At 42.7% G+C, this 14620-nt stretch overlaps 1 protein-coding gene across 14 annotated transcripts in view; it reads right to left on the reverse strand.

Moving 5' to 3' along the window:
* CELF2 (CUGBP Elav-like family member 2) overlaps positions 1 to 14620 on the reverse strand; it is an 840440-nt gene that overhangs the window by 327253 nt on the left and 498567 nt on the right. For 8 of the 14 annotated variants that reach the window (XM_071210069.1, XM_012529138.4, XM_023591840.3 and 5 more), the window contains exon 1: positions 308 to 675. The exons of the other annotated variants lie outside the window; for them this stretch is intronic. In XM_071210069.1, the coding sequence (XP_071066170.1) occupies positions 308 to 360 (53 nt within the window). In that variant the 5' untranslated portion in view covers positions 361 to 675. Of the gene's footprint in view, positions 1 to 307; positions 676 to 14620 lie in introns of those variants that run through there. 14 annotated transcript variants of the gene reach the window in all.

Consider the following 14620-nt stretch of genomic DNA (forward strand, 5'->3'; position numbering starts at 1 on the left):
TTAAAATTCTCCACTGGCCACTCACAAACAGCAGCGAGCAAATACACGATACGCTTTCAAAAGGCAACTAGTACCGATATTACTTGCACCCAGCAGTCCCTTTTCTTTCTCTCGCTCGCTCGCTCGCTCGCTCTTTCTCCCAATCTCTGGGTCTCGATTTTGTTTCCCTCTCTTTGCCTAGATTCTCTCTCTCTCTTTTTTTCCTTCTAAGAGAAGGAAGCTACTTGATTCGGAGCGAAATTGTTGTCTGAGCCAGCTCAAGAAACTAGAAAAGCATACGTTAAAAACAAAGGACACAACAACATACCTTAAAAGCAGCTCCTCATTTCTCATAGTAACAGCGGATTTGGGACAGCGCATGCTTTCTACACTGGGAGTCTCAACAAAAGCCGGTTCAGAAGTGCGCTCAAACACCAATGCCACAGTAGCTATTCACTAATGCGCTCTCCCTCTCTCTCCCTCTCTCTCCCTCTCTCTCTGTCTCTCCCTCTCTTGTCTTTTTCCCCACTCACTTCTCTAGTCAAATGCTGCATGGTGGAGCAAAGGGGCCCCTGCAGATTCACTAAGTAGAAATAATCCCCTCTGACAAGTTATGTTGTCTAGGCATATTTTACATTAATGCACTGTGCTACCTATAGGGGACTTGTTTGCATTCACTCAAGCCTAGCTGATGTTAGTTCTCCTAATTACCATCTCAAGAAATTGAAAAGAAAAAAAGAAAATAACTCGTTTACCTTTTCTTTGATACATGTAATAGCAAGACCGATTTCACATTTTCTTTTTGCTATCATCTATGGGCGGCATCACAGATGCTTAACAAAAGACTTGGCTAGGGCAGTGTGTTCAAAAGGATTTTTGCCTCTCTTTTCTGGGACACTGAATTCACAGTTGGATTCGTCTGTTCCTCTCCTCTGGTCCTCAAGAAGAGTGGCAAGGTCAAGACCTGTCGCCCCACCCTGGGTCATGGATACAGGGGTTAGAGATTGGGGGGCTTGGAAATATTTTAACTCTCTGCATACCAGAGTTCTTGTAAATGGGAACGTAAGTGGCATGAAGCAGGGCATGTAAAGAAGGCAGGCACCATCAAAGTGGTTTGATCGCATTTAAGTCCTACCCAAACACACAGCAGAAGCCTCAAAAGACCAATTAGTTTTTCTTTCCCAAATAAGAAAAAGCTGCTTCCCTTACTTCATTATACTCCTTGGGCTTAGCATATATAGTTAACCAGGGAGATACACATTGTATTTCTGTTTATTGGAATTAGAAGAATTCCATGTGGATCAGCCAAGTAAAATAGCAAGTTAAACACACACAAAAGATGAGATGCTCTGGCCTGAGCAATCGGCTGTCGAAAACTGCAAATTCAGGCCCCCCTCCAGGACATATGTGCTGACTGGAAGCCGAGGGTACTTTCAGAGCCTGTGGAACAACGTAGAACACCCCAAGGAGGGCCTGGATCACTCGGAACTGATCTCCTCACTCCTGGGCTCAAAGAACCTCACGGTCTTCAACCAGCATGACCATGCTTCTCAGCAGGAATCGGGTGTGAAGGCATCTGGGGAAATGATCATGGAGTGGGGGAAAGAACTGTGTTCTCTGTGGGCCATCTGTTTTGAAGATCTGGAATAAACCCTGCCATCTTGCTAGACCTCCAAACTTAAATTTGGCTGACTGCTAGGGAAATGGAGATGTTCTTGGGTGGGAAAGGCTGTTTAATCTCTGCTGGACATTATCTTACATTTTTGCTTATCAAAATAAGCAAAGGACAGCAGTCATCATCGCCATTTCTAGACGGCAGTAACTTGACAAAGATCAAATAATGAAGCCAGAGCCTTGTCCCTAAAACAACTATCTTTTTACTTCTCCTTCCTTCATGATGATATATGCAAGATATTGAGTGAATATATAAAAATGCATTACCTGAGCAGGGAAAGATATTATATAAAATCGAAGATGTTCTTTGGAAGCAAGAAAAACATCACCAGGGAGCAATCAGGGGAATGAGGTGCTTGAGCCCATTCCACAGTGCCATGGGTAGAACATGAAGGCAGAGGCAGGAGTCACTTAGACCTCTCCATGGCTCTCTCTGCCCTCGCAGTAAATGGGGGAACCAGTGCTAATTTGTTTCAAAGCACCTAGGTAGCTTATAATGAAACTGGGTGTGTACTGTTGGTGTATATATTAATAAAAAATAGAATGAGTGGATTGACATTGGCCATGGGATTTGTCTCTTAGAGAAAGATGTAAAACTATGTTGCTCAGGCACAAAGCCCTTTCCTTAATACTTCCATGCAATTTCTAATGGTGTCTGAATGATCAGGCGAGTACGATATAACAACAATGGATCTGCTTATCTGTAAAGAAATTCTTAGCATTTGAAGCCAGTGTGGAGTACATGGGGTTATTCCTATATGGAAATGAATTATGGATCCATTGTGGTCATGACTGGAATCGAACCAAGCCATTCAATATTTTATATTCTCTCCACTTCCTTGTTAGTCTAGAGACCTAAATAATGAGGAAGATATTGACGTCAGCGTAGAGACCTCGTTCAAACTCCGCTAAGATGATAGATTGAGGGCCCTATACCCACAAGGTGTGTGCGCTGAGCTTGGGATTATAAGACGAGCATAAAAAGAAGGCATGTTCTTTACAACATTTACATATTGTATAGTAAGTCTTTGACCCCAAACCCACATCAGATTAATCTTTGCACAACTTAATGCATCCAATAGATTAACTTTGCCTTAGCTGGTTCTTAATGTTTGTGAAATAAAGGAATGAACATATTTTTAACTACTGGAACTTTGAGGGATGGGGAGAACCATTTCTTTTTCAAAGTCTCTTTATGTAGTTTCCTTGACAACTACATGTGGGGAGGGAGTTTTCTAATTCAGGCCATTCAGTTGATACCATTGACAACATGGAGACATGCCCTCTGTGCTACGGTGCTTCACTTTCAAGACCTATTCGCCTATAACATCTCATGTAAGCCTCACCACCAACTGTGGGGCAGGGAAGGCTGCTACTATGACCCACTTGGATACAAACATTCCAGTGCAGGAAGAAGGAGTGACTTGCCCACAGAAGATGTGACAATGATGGAAGTTGGCAATGCAGAGTGGAGCGTCCCGGGTTCAAGTTCTTTCCCTGGCACTACAGTGGAAGTTGGGGTTCCCACCTTGCTCAGAGAATCCCAGATATATCCTGGGCAAGGCATAGTTTCGAAGGAGTGCTTGGTATAATGAACCATACACCTGTGTGATATGAGCACAATAATCTTAGAGGATAGATAGTAAGTTAATGAAAAATTGATTAAAAGGTTGTGTTACAGATACTATTATCACATCAGTTCTTTTCAAAACTTTATTTCAAATGAAGACTGAGCGGAGAGCGGACAGACTAATCACAATGGGGGGTGATTTATTTATTTTTTCGAGGTCATCTACAATAGGAGTTCATTTTTAACAATCCTAGTGACTTCTAAATTTAGTGTTTAGGGAAAATTTTTTTTAAGGATTGTAGCTGTAAAAATTAGAGCATCTCAAGCCCTCTATATCCAAAAAGATGTTTTTAACTATGCAAATGAGATTTTGATCTAATAATCCAAACTTGGTGAGCGGAAACTGGACAATGGATGTAGTGCAGAAGTTAACTGGGGTGTACTTAGAATCACCAGTTTTCTTTACCTTCTAGATTTGATCTTCCTAAACATTTAAAAAAGGCAAATTAGATGTTATTTATTGATGTCATAGGTAATTTCCAGAATAAGGAGCTAAATTTCCAGATGTCACATTAATGACTCCAACCTTTTCCTGCTGTCTATGCCTTCAGTCTTGCCTTTGGACATTAGCATCATGAAAGTCATGGAAGGTAACATTTCAATAGCGGAGCATAAGATGGTGTATACTAAGGATGGATGGCCTGGCAGTACAGATTCCTTCTCCGGGATGAAGAATAGGACCCTGCCAAAACCTCACCTGCCCCTCAGATGCCCCTCTTAAAAGAGCAATCTTGGAATGTGGGCATTGGCTCTAGTTAGGCACTGCTTTTAGATAACAAGAGTGGCCAGCTTTAATTAGGAAACATCCCACATGCTTATAAAAGAGGGGACAAATACACCAAGACATGGTGCACTAAGTATGAAGTAATGGCCAGGGCTTAAAGACTTGGGTTTCCAGCATACTTGGGACACAGCACATATAAATACTCATGTTAGTGGAGGAATTTCCATGCAGCGCCGAGGTGGGGCAGAAGACGCCATGTTCCTATGGCTCAAATCTATTGGCCTCGGGGGAAGGCTACACAGTGGGTGGGAACTAATGGAGCAGAGGCAAGCCTGTTCCTCATAGGCTCCAGTGCTCCCTCCTGCCTGGGGAGAGTCTGGCGGCCTCCAAAGTCAAAGGAACACAGGCAGCACAAATTGCTGCCTGAAACATAAAACTGGCAGCGTTAGCGGAGAAAGGGTTTTTTGGTAGTCTGAGGAACGATGTAGCATGAGGCCCTTTGGCTTGAGCACTCGAAAGTTATCTCCAAGTCATTCTTTGGTAGCAGAAGGCAGCCATCAAGGAACAAACCCACAGCCCTATATTACAAAGGGACATGCCTCCTATAGGCTGCGAGACTGCTTACTAGCCCGCAAAATGGAGATGTTTACAAGATGAGTAGGCCACAGGGATAGGTAATTTGCAAAAATAATTGTAAAGCCCCTTAAAATGATAAAGTGGCATATTTATCAATAGGTAGCTGTAAATAATAAGCCATAAAATACTTAAAACTTAAAGGAGGTACTTGAAAATAGGCCTTGGATAAAAATGAGAGTGTTATTATAGAGTAATACCAACTGCTTGCTATAAATGAAAGGGGCTATGAAACCAGATACCAAGAAATGGCTGTAGAAAACTATTTCCATGTAGGTAGAGAAAGGTTCATTGAAGATAAATGAAGAGAAGAGAGTAAAATATTTCCTATGAAAATAGACTACCATAAATAGCCTACTTGATTAAATAATAAGATTCGCTTTTGCAAACCCTTATGACTCAGGAAGCAACATGTTCACACCTGAGCATCCACTTTTGGCCCTCTGCTTTGCCATGGCCTGGGCAGGAAACCTAGCAAAGGGCACAGGTGAGGATACATAAGTTGGACATTAACATTTGCATGGGAAATGGACCAAGTTGATTATGACTATTTTTAAAGGAGATATTAGCACAGGCAGGTTCCCACCTGTCTGCTCAAAGGGTAGGACTGTGCACCTGCCAGTCCCCACAGGTGTCCTAATGGGAATGCAGAGTGCAGTGCATTTGCAGATCCCTCTGGCTTGGAGGTGTCAGTTCCCTGGGAATCCTGGGAAGTGAACGTCACAACTTTCACAAAGACTGTGGGTAGAACAGGTCAGCACTCCTGGTCTGAATGGGGAGAACAATCTGGGAATCCGTGGGCTCATAGGGACAGCAATGAAAGAGAAGCCCAAGTGGTCTAGCAAAGATCACTTTAAAACTTTCATAGACAATGTATAGCTCTTAAGGAGTACTCAGCATCTTCAGGTGTTGCAATTCTTAATATATTACTCTCTGAAATGAAATTATTTACTTGTCTATCATCTGTTTCCTCCCTATGAATCTATATTACATGAAAGCAGGCACTTTCTTTTATCACCCCTTTGGAACAATGTATAGCACAGGGTCCGCACCTAATAAACATTTGCTGAGTGGCTGGATTTCTTTGTGAAACACCCTACTTTTAGCTTACCTAGTCTTGGTTTCTTCCAGCCATATGGTACCATTTGGGAAATGCTGACCAAGTTCATTGTGAGCAGGTCATGGGGCTAGAGTCTCAGAGGGCCAGTAAGATTTGGAAGGTTCTCTTCCTGATTTCAAAGACTTAATACGTTATTTTCAGATGGAATGATAAGCCTGTTTTTTTTTTAATTTTAAAGCATCATTTATTTATATGGATGCCCAGAAAATAAGGAGATAAATGAAATATTCCCCTTATTATTTCTCATAAATGCTGATATTTAGGAATTGATAAATTGAAGGCAGGTAGAAATGGGCATTGAGATGGGCAGACAAGGTTTTTAAAATTAGGGACAGTGGAAGTGGAAGGGTCATGTCTGTGACATCTTAGGAAAAGCAAATGCCCTTATGGGCAGGGATCAAGAATCAGAAGACATGGGAAACGGACTTTGGCCCAGTGGTTAGGGCGTCTGTCTACCACATGGGAGGCCCGCGGTTCAAGCCCCGGGCCTCCTTGACCCGTGTGGAGCTGGCCCATGCGCAGTGCTGATGCGCGCAAGGAGTGCCCTGCCACACAGGGGTGTCCCCCGCGTAGGGGAGCCCCACATGCAAGGAGTGCACCCAGTAAGGAGAGCCGCCCAGCGTTAAAGAAAGTGCCACCCACACTTCCCATGCCGCTGACGACAACAGAAGCGGACAAAGAAACAAGACGCAGCAAAAAGACACAGAAGACAGACAACCGGGGGAGGGGAGGGGAATTAAATAAATTAAAAAAAAAAAAAAAAAAAAAAGAATCAGAAGACAGCCTATTTTTGGCTTCACTCATTTTCAGGAGCAGATCTGCTTTGTCTATTCCAGTCAACTGGGCCTTAGCCAAAGTGTGGGAAGTTACTTCCTTTCTCCACATCTTGCCCTCTATGCCTCTCTAACCTGGCGAGGTCACCAGGAATGTTCTTTATACTTCTTATTAGTTCCATCCTCTGCCTGCTATTCAAAACACACAAACCAGTAAGAGCTATTAAATGCCTCGTGCATTTCCTTAAATCTGTTCCTAATGAGTTATAGCCTCAATTTCTAGAGCACATTCACTTTGGTTTTGTTTTCCATTGCAAGGATAGACATAACATATTACACTGACTTCTCTATTTCTACTGAGCACATATCGATGTTAGGGTGTGTAGACAAATGTTCTAAGTCATGATCTTCAAAAGAGAGTTCCTATGGGTTCCTAGAGGCCAAAGGAGTAATGGAAATGAGGCAGAAAGTGGCCTGGGACCAAGTGAGTAAGACAGTTGCATTCCAAACCTACAACTTTGGTGAATGGAAGCCATGACAGGTTTCGAAGCCTCTCTGGCTCTAGAAAGATCATTTGGTTTCAGTAGGAAGCATGAAAGGGGCCTGGGAGAGAAGCAAGGAAGCCAAGTACAGGGAAAAGATGACAAGGCTGTGTGAGGCTCTTCTGCTCATATGTGAAACACTTCACCTAAAAGATCAAGTCCCACAAATATCAGAGCAATCCAGTAAGATGGCATTATTGTCTCCATTAAATAAATAAGGAAATTGAGGGCCTGGGAGATTAAGAAAGGCCCAGGCTGTCAAACCCAGTAAGTGGCAGAGATGGGTGACAAGTTGAGCTCTTTCCACTGTTCCACACTGCCCAGGCAGGGGCTGCATAAAGGGAGAGGGATCAAGATGTCTTAATGATAGCATCATTATGAGGGCAATTGAATGGGTGGACTCAAAGGAATTGAATGAATCAAAACAGAGGAATCAAAGAAAGGCTGATGTTTCTAACATGGATGATGAGACCACTAACTGAGGTGGGCACCAGTAAAGCCCAAACAGGTTAGATGGGAAAGAAAACTTATTCCACGGGGACAAGCTGAGCTTGAGGGCCTGCAGGCAGGTCTTCCAAAGAAAGGAGGCAGTTAAAACGCTGCAGTGGAGATTAGCCAGAAGTGTTTAGGGTGAAAAACGAGAAATGGGCCACAGCCAAAACCCCAGGGAAAATCAACAACCGAGAAGAAGGCAAAGCAAGATGCTCCAGTAAAACACATCACAAAAGAGTTCAAACCTAGCTGGAGAGAAAGAAAGATATGCATATAAAGTTATTCATTATCTTGCCATGAGGGTATAATGAATTACTTGTTTGCATGCTAAATGAAAAAGCAGGGCAAGATGAAAAAGGGGCAGGGAAATCCAGAAAGTTTTAGAATCAGCTTGGAACTGCTGTAATAACCCTAGAAGGCAGCCTAGTTTTAAAAGGAAACAGGCTTCTTCTGTGCCAGCATAATTGCTGGAAGAGGGAGGGGAGAGAAAGCATCAAGTAGAATCTTTGCTTGTGCTGGCCTGTTCTAAGCAAATATTCAGCAGCTTGCCCTGACTTCTGGAGACGAAGGGGAAGATATTCCACTCTTCTTCACCATCTCCCCTAATGCATAACTAAAAATAAAATAAATAAAAAACTAACATAAAATAAAATAAAGTAAAATAAAATAATAAAATAAAATTACAGGGGGTGGGGTGGCTGCACCACGCTTTCAGAACAGGAAAGCGGAACAAATGCCTAGGCTTCCCATGAGCTGGTGGGATCCAGTATTGCAAAAGAGCAACTACAAAAATAGTTTTGACGGTGTCTGTGGATTTCTACCAGGTAAGGATTCTAAAAGTTATAAGGAACCCCCGACTTGGATGAGATTCCCTGGGTCAGTGGTTTTTAAATGTTTTAGTGACATAGCATAGACTTGCAGAAAAATGTACCTAAGTGTTCAGCTCACTGAGTATTCACAGACTGATCATACATATGCAATTAGTAACGAGATTTTTTTAAAAAAGTGTCCATTTTTAATTCCATAATAAAAGCATAACTGGATGAATATAAATGCATATGAACTACAACAGTTGTGAGTCAAATTTGCCTGGGAGAACACGGAGTGGGTTGAACAATATTTTTTTCTAAAACCAACCCTCCCTCACCATGAGTGCTATCCAAATTCAGGCTGTCATAGCTCCCAAAGGGTCCCCTTATCTCTATCTAGTCTTGCTGGCTCTGAGCCAGGCGACATATTTCAGGCAGAGTTATTTCGCTAATATCTGAATATGGCGATAGCTGTCTCCTGCTAGAACCCATCAAAATATTCCCTGGGCCCTTAGAATGAAGTGTAAGCCACGGAACATGGCTCTCAAGGCCTGCCCACACTGCCAGCCTCATCTCTCAGATTTTCTCTCTCGGCACACTATGAATATGCTGTTTGCACTATGAGCTTCTTTCAACTCCTGAAATACACCATCCCTCTTGCCTCTGCACTTTGGTTCACACTCTCCTACGTGTGGGCAACCCTCCCCTGATCCCCACTCCCTCACCAGACTTATGTCTGTTTATCCTTCAGGATTTAACCATCAATGTGCTGAGGACAAAAGCAGGTGCTCAAAAGTACTTGCTGAAAGAGAGTCCCATCCATCGGATGTATGGGATCGAAGCCCCCTCAATTAATTGTGGAGTGGACATCACCATCCCAGAGTCCTCAGGATTGGGAAACAACTATGGACTAAAATTAACTTACTAGTATTCTACTATAGACTTATTGTGATTCTAGCAATGGAAGAAATACCATTGTTGTGGAGGCAGTGACCCATGGATGTTCTGGGGTTAACAGGGGGGCATTTTCGGGACTTAGGAATCATCCTTAATGACATTACAATGACAGATACAGGCCATTATATATCTGGCCATAACCTACAGTCGAATGAGAGAGAGAGTGAACTACAATGTAAACTATAATCCATGCTTAGTGGCAATGATCCAAAATGTGTTTTATCAATTGCAAAGAATGTACCACACTGATGAATGACACTGCTGTGGGAAAATGTGGGAGGTGTGGGGAGCGGGCCATATAGGAATCCCCTATATATTCTCTGTAACATTTATGTAATTGAAGTATCTTTTAAAAAATAAAAAAAAGTGGGAAAAAAAAGTACTTGCTGCCTGACTGTCTAGATGACAACACAGAGAGTAGAAGATATCATCTTAGTAGTGAGGAAAGGCAAAGATGCCATAATAGGGTGCCAGTTAAAAAAAAAATCAAAACCAAACAAAAACAACTATGATAAACCAAATAAGCCACACTCTTCTCTTTTTTTTTTTTTTTTTTTTTGAGAGACTACAAGGTAATCTAAAATTGAATTACACTATGGAGGTTTCAAAAGAGGACCAAGACATGGCCCATTCCCTTATAACCAAGCTGGAAAGATAGAACTTCCACAAATGAGACAAAAGAACAAGATGGCTTCCACTGCTGTGGTATTTTATGAGCCATAGATTTCCAAGGCAGGAGACATGACCAGAGTGGGCCACAAGAACCAGAGAGTCTGACCTGGAGGGATGGGCCTTGTGGGAACCTAGACAGGCCTATTTTCATGTGGGGAGCATAAGGAGGGGAGAGTGTGAGGACATCCCCAGTCAGGGGTAGGGCAGCTGGAGAGTGGCTTGCGTGGGATAGTGAAGAGAAAGCCTGACTGAACAGCACAAGTGTTGGAAAATGCAAGGAAGTAAAAGATACTAGGAAGAGTAGGGTCGCACTGTGGATCTTGTAGACCAGGCAAGGAATCTTCAGCAGCATAAGCAATGGAGATTCACTGGGATTTCTGGCTCTGTAAACATTTGTGAATCCTCTTCACATATGACAAAGAGAAAGGGGAAAACAGCTTTGGCAGCTGGTAGCTGACAGGTAGGCCATAATGTTCCCAGCTAAGCATAAACAATTCCCACAAAACAGAAAAATAATCAGACTTTGAGACCATGGCAGAACAAGAGAAAGACAAGGATGGTCTGCTCTAGCAAAAATAACTAAACAGTCCCTTTTTGACTGCATCTTTACCAATGACTCTAGCCCTGATTTAATCCTCCTGCTCTTTAGATTAAATCTATCAATACTTTCTGAAAACACCCAGTCCAGAACTGACCTCCACTCCCTTCAAATCTCCTTAGAACCAGAAATAAGGAGCACACACCTTATTTCTGGAATAAGCCCTTTCCAACTCCCTTTCCAAAAAGCCCCATCATGACTTTGCTGTGTGTTCTCCATTGCTGCAGCAAGACAAATGGACCTAACCTTGCATATAGGGGCATTCCTGATGGCCTTCAATAGTTGGGCAGATCTTCCTTTCCTTTCCCATCTTTTGTGCCTGCCTAACTTGCCATTTCCCCTTCTTGGTTAATTCTTACTTATCCTTAAGTATTCAGTTCAAATATCACCTTATTGGAAGCATCTCATCATTTACTTTTCTTAGCAGTTGAATTGGTTGTCCCTTTATAAAAACGTGTCAACTCAGCCAGTCTAAACTATATTTTTGTATATCTCTGGTTAGGTTGGGCCACAAGGAAGATTCCTGGGAGATTTAAATGGCAGAAGGGGGAAACGGACTTTGGCCCAGTGGTTAGGGCGTCCGTCTACCACATGGGAGGTCCGCGGTTCAAACCCCGGGCCTTCTTGACCCGTGTGGAGCTGGCCAGGGGTGTCCCCCGCGTGGGGGAGCCCCACGTGCAAGGAGTGCGCCCGTGAGGAAAGCCGCCCAGCGTGCAAAGAAAGAGCAGCCTGCCCAGGAATGGCGCCGCCCACATTTCCCGTGCTGCTGACAACAACAGAAGCGGACAAAGAAACAAGACGCAGCAAATAGACACCAAGAACAGACAACCAGGGGAGGGGGGGAAATCAAATAAATAAATAAATCTTTAAAAAAAAAAAAAAATAAATAAATGGCAGAAGGGAGGTAACAGCCATTTTTGTAGCTCACACACATTGTTGCTGGTCTGCTGACTTGTCTCTTTGGTTTGAAGGAGTAGCTGAGCCTGAGCCTGCTCTACCTTCCCCTGGATCCTGCATGTTTACCTGAAGGAGCAATTTCTGGACCAGAAGTGCATGTTTAGCTTGTCCCTATGGAGTTCTAGCTCATGTTTGTGGGTCCCAGCCTACCCTTGATCTTCCCCACTTTACAGCTGTCTTCCCTTCTTGACTGTTTGGCCTGTTGGACTTCAAGCTCCAGCATCAGATAAGAGAAAACCTTACAGAGTCTGCTTCACCCACTGCTGCAATTGCTTAAGGTCAAAACCTCACAACAAATCTTTATCTCTAACATCAATTGACCAGTCCTACTGGTTCTGCCTCTCTGACTGAACCCTGACTGATAAATCTATCCTCTGAGATATTTCTATGTGCTTCTTCTAAATCTTGAACATACAACTCTTGTAGTATTTATCATACTTTATCATTATCAGTTGTGCAGTAGATTAGATTATTCTTTATATCCTCTTTCTATCATCACTAGAGTGGGTGGAATATATCTCCATTCTCTATGGATGTTGGGCTTGACAGTGTGACTTGCTTCCGCATATTAAAATGTTAGCAGATTTTATGTTAAATGTGCTTATGTGGTTTGGTTTCTTAGGCTCCTGGCACTTGACTTGAGAAAAGCATGACCCGGGGAAGCTGCTGCCCCTTCTACCTGGGCCTCCAACACACTTATCTGGAGCAGATCCAAGTCCAATCCCCAGTCTGAAAACAAGCCCAGCTGACCCACAGCCTGAAGGAGAGACACCCAGGCAAACCTACCCTAGCTGAGTCAAACTACAGTTGACCTGCAGCCTCATGAGCATGAGAATAAATGTTTACTGTTGCAAGCCATTATATTTTGGGATAATTTGTGATGTGGCTTTTTGCAGCAACTGACTAGTAAAATTTGTTTTCTCCTCCATACTTGTCTTAGGCTGTTGGGTCCTTGAGATCAGGGACCCTGATGTTAGTTTCCATATCTCTAATGCCAAGTTAGTTACCTGATATATAATAGTTGCTCAACAGATGTTTGTTGCATGATAGAATGAGTTAATAAATAAATAAGCAAATGATTGAAGAACCATGATGGAGAGAGGCATGGCAAGTAGAGTTTGAGGAAGGAGAAACCAGTAGAGGTACATAGGATGGAAATTAGGGAAATAAATCTGGATTCGAGTAGTAAGTATAGTACAGTCCCTGCACAGTTTGGGAATGAAAAGTGACCTTGCTTTTATTTTTCAGATGGCCCAAGGTCCAAGATGGCACAGAGAATCCTTGTAGCTCCAGTAGTCTGGAGCCACAACTCTTGCAGATCTTTGAGGTGAGCTGGTAGTTAAAGCTCCAGGGCCTGTCTGAAGCCAAATGTAAAACTGGGGAAATGGACAAAAGATGAAAAACCTCAACCTTCTCCAAAATAAATTAAAAAAAGAACAGTTACTGGGAAGTAAAATGTTTCTATTCTTCCTTCAGGCAACCCTGTTGCTGCATAATCATCTAACTTGATAGTTCTGTTGTGGAAAGGCTGGGTGTAGCCCTACAGGGGAAGCTCTCTCAGCTCTTAGCCTGGACTCAAGCGGTCCCAGGGGAAACGAATCTGGGAGCTGAACAGAATTCTCCTCAGCAGTCATCCTCCCAACAGAGGCCATTGTCACATTCCTTTAGAGCATGTGCCATGGACCTGTCATTAGAATTTCTCCTTAGGAGTCACAGCTTGAAGGATGCCAAACTAATTAGCTCTCTTCAAGTTGCACCTTTCAAACCTTTTTCTTACATTGAACAACATACATGTGTGTGCACGCACACACATTCACACCACCATTCATACACACACTTATTCTACTGTGTTTTGGAGAACAAAGAGACAGTCTACATTTTGTTTGGTGTCAGTCATAACCAGAGATTAAAGATGCTGTTTTATGCATTCAAGAGTTACACCCGCCATAATCATGCTTTCTCTGCTTAAACTCCGAAGTTCAAAAGGAATACTTCATAGGAAAAACAATCAACAAAAAATAAACACACACACGCACACAAGAACCTCAAAAAGATGCAGCCAACACCTGAATGTATTGCATTCTTATTTCTATAAATGAAGGCCGAATGCCGGAACTTCTGCAAAACTATTAGGTGTGGACAAAGGCATTGGGAACACAAATTGCCTCAAATGATACCCAACCATGTTGACATAAGTAGAAGAGCATTCCAGCTGGTGTGTTTGTGAACAGCAAGTTATTGAATTTTAGTTCCAAGCTGTCTCATGTGGAAATAAAACTTGTCACAATTATTTATCCAGAATTCTCTGGAAAACAACTTCCTCTTTTAGTCTACATTTAGCATCTTGCTACAAATGATTAATATATTGAGTTCCCACTGAGTAGCCAATATTATACTATTAAAACTTTGCTATTAAAATGTTCTTAATTTAGATGTCTTTAACTCAGATTTGGTGATAATTTGGGCAAGAATGTGATTCTTTTAAAAATAACATTCAGGGAAGCAGATGTGGCTCAAGTGATTGGGCTCCCGTCTACTATATGGGAGGACCAGGGTTTGACTCCTGGGGCCCCCTGGTGAAGGCAAGTTGGCCCACACAGCAAGCTGGCCTGAGCAGAGAACTGGCCTGTGTGGTGAGCTGGCCTGAGCAGAGAGCTGGTACAGCAAGATGATGCAACAAGAGACAGAGAGGAGACATAATAAGGTGCACCAGGGAGCTGAGGTGGCACAAGAAATTGAGCACCTCTCTCCCACTCCAGAAGGCCCCAGGACTGGTTCCCGGTGCTGCCTAAAGCGAAGATAAACAGACAAAGAAGAACATACAGTGAAGGGACACAGACTGCAGATAATTGGGGGGGTGGGGGGGGGAAGGGGCGGGTAGGGAGGTGGGTAGAAATAAATAAAAAATAAAATAAAAAATTGCATTCATTGTTTTTAATGATTATAAAAGCTATTCATGCTCAGAAACATAGATATTAATACATATAAAGAAGAACAGTTATCATCACCTAAATCCTCCAGAGAAAAATAATTGTTTAACTTTTGGATTATTTCCTTTCG

The sequence above is a fragment of the Dasypus novemcinctus genome, chromosome 20, assembly GCF_030445035.2.
Source record: "Dasypus novemcinctus isolate mDasNov1 chromosome 20, mDasNov1.1.hap2, whole genome shotgun sequence".
Taxonomy (NCBI): Eukaryota; Metazoa; Chordata; class Mammalia; order Cingulata; family Dasypodidae; genus Dasypus; species Dasypus novemcinctus.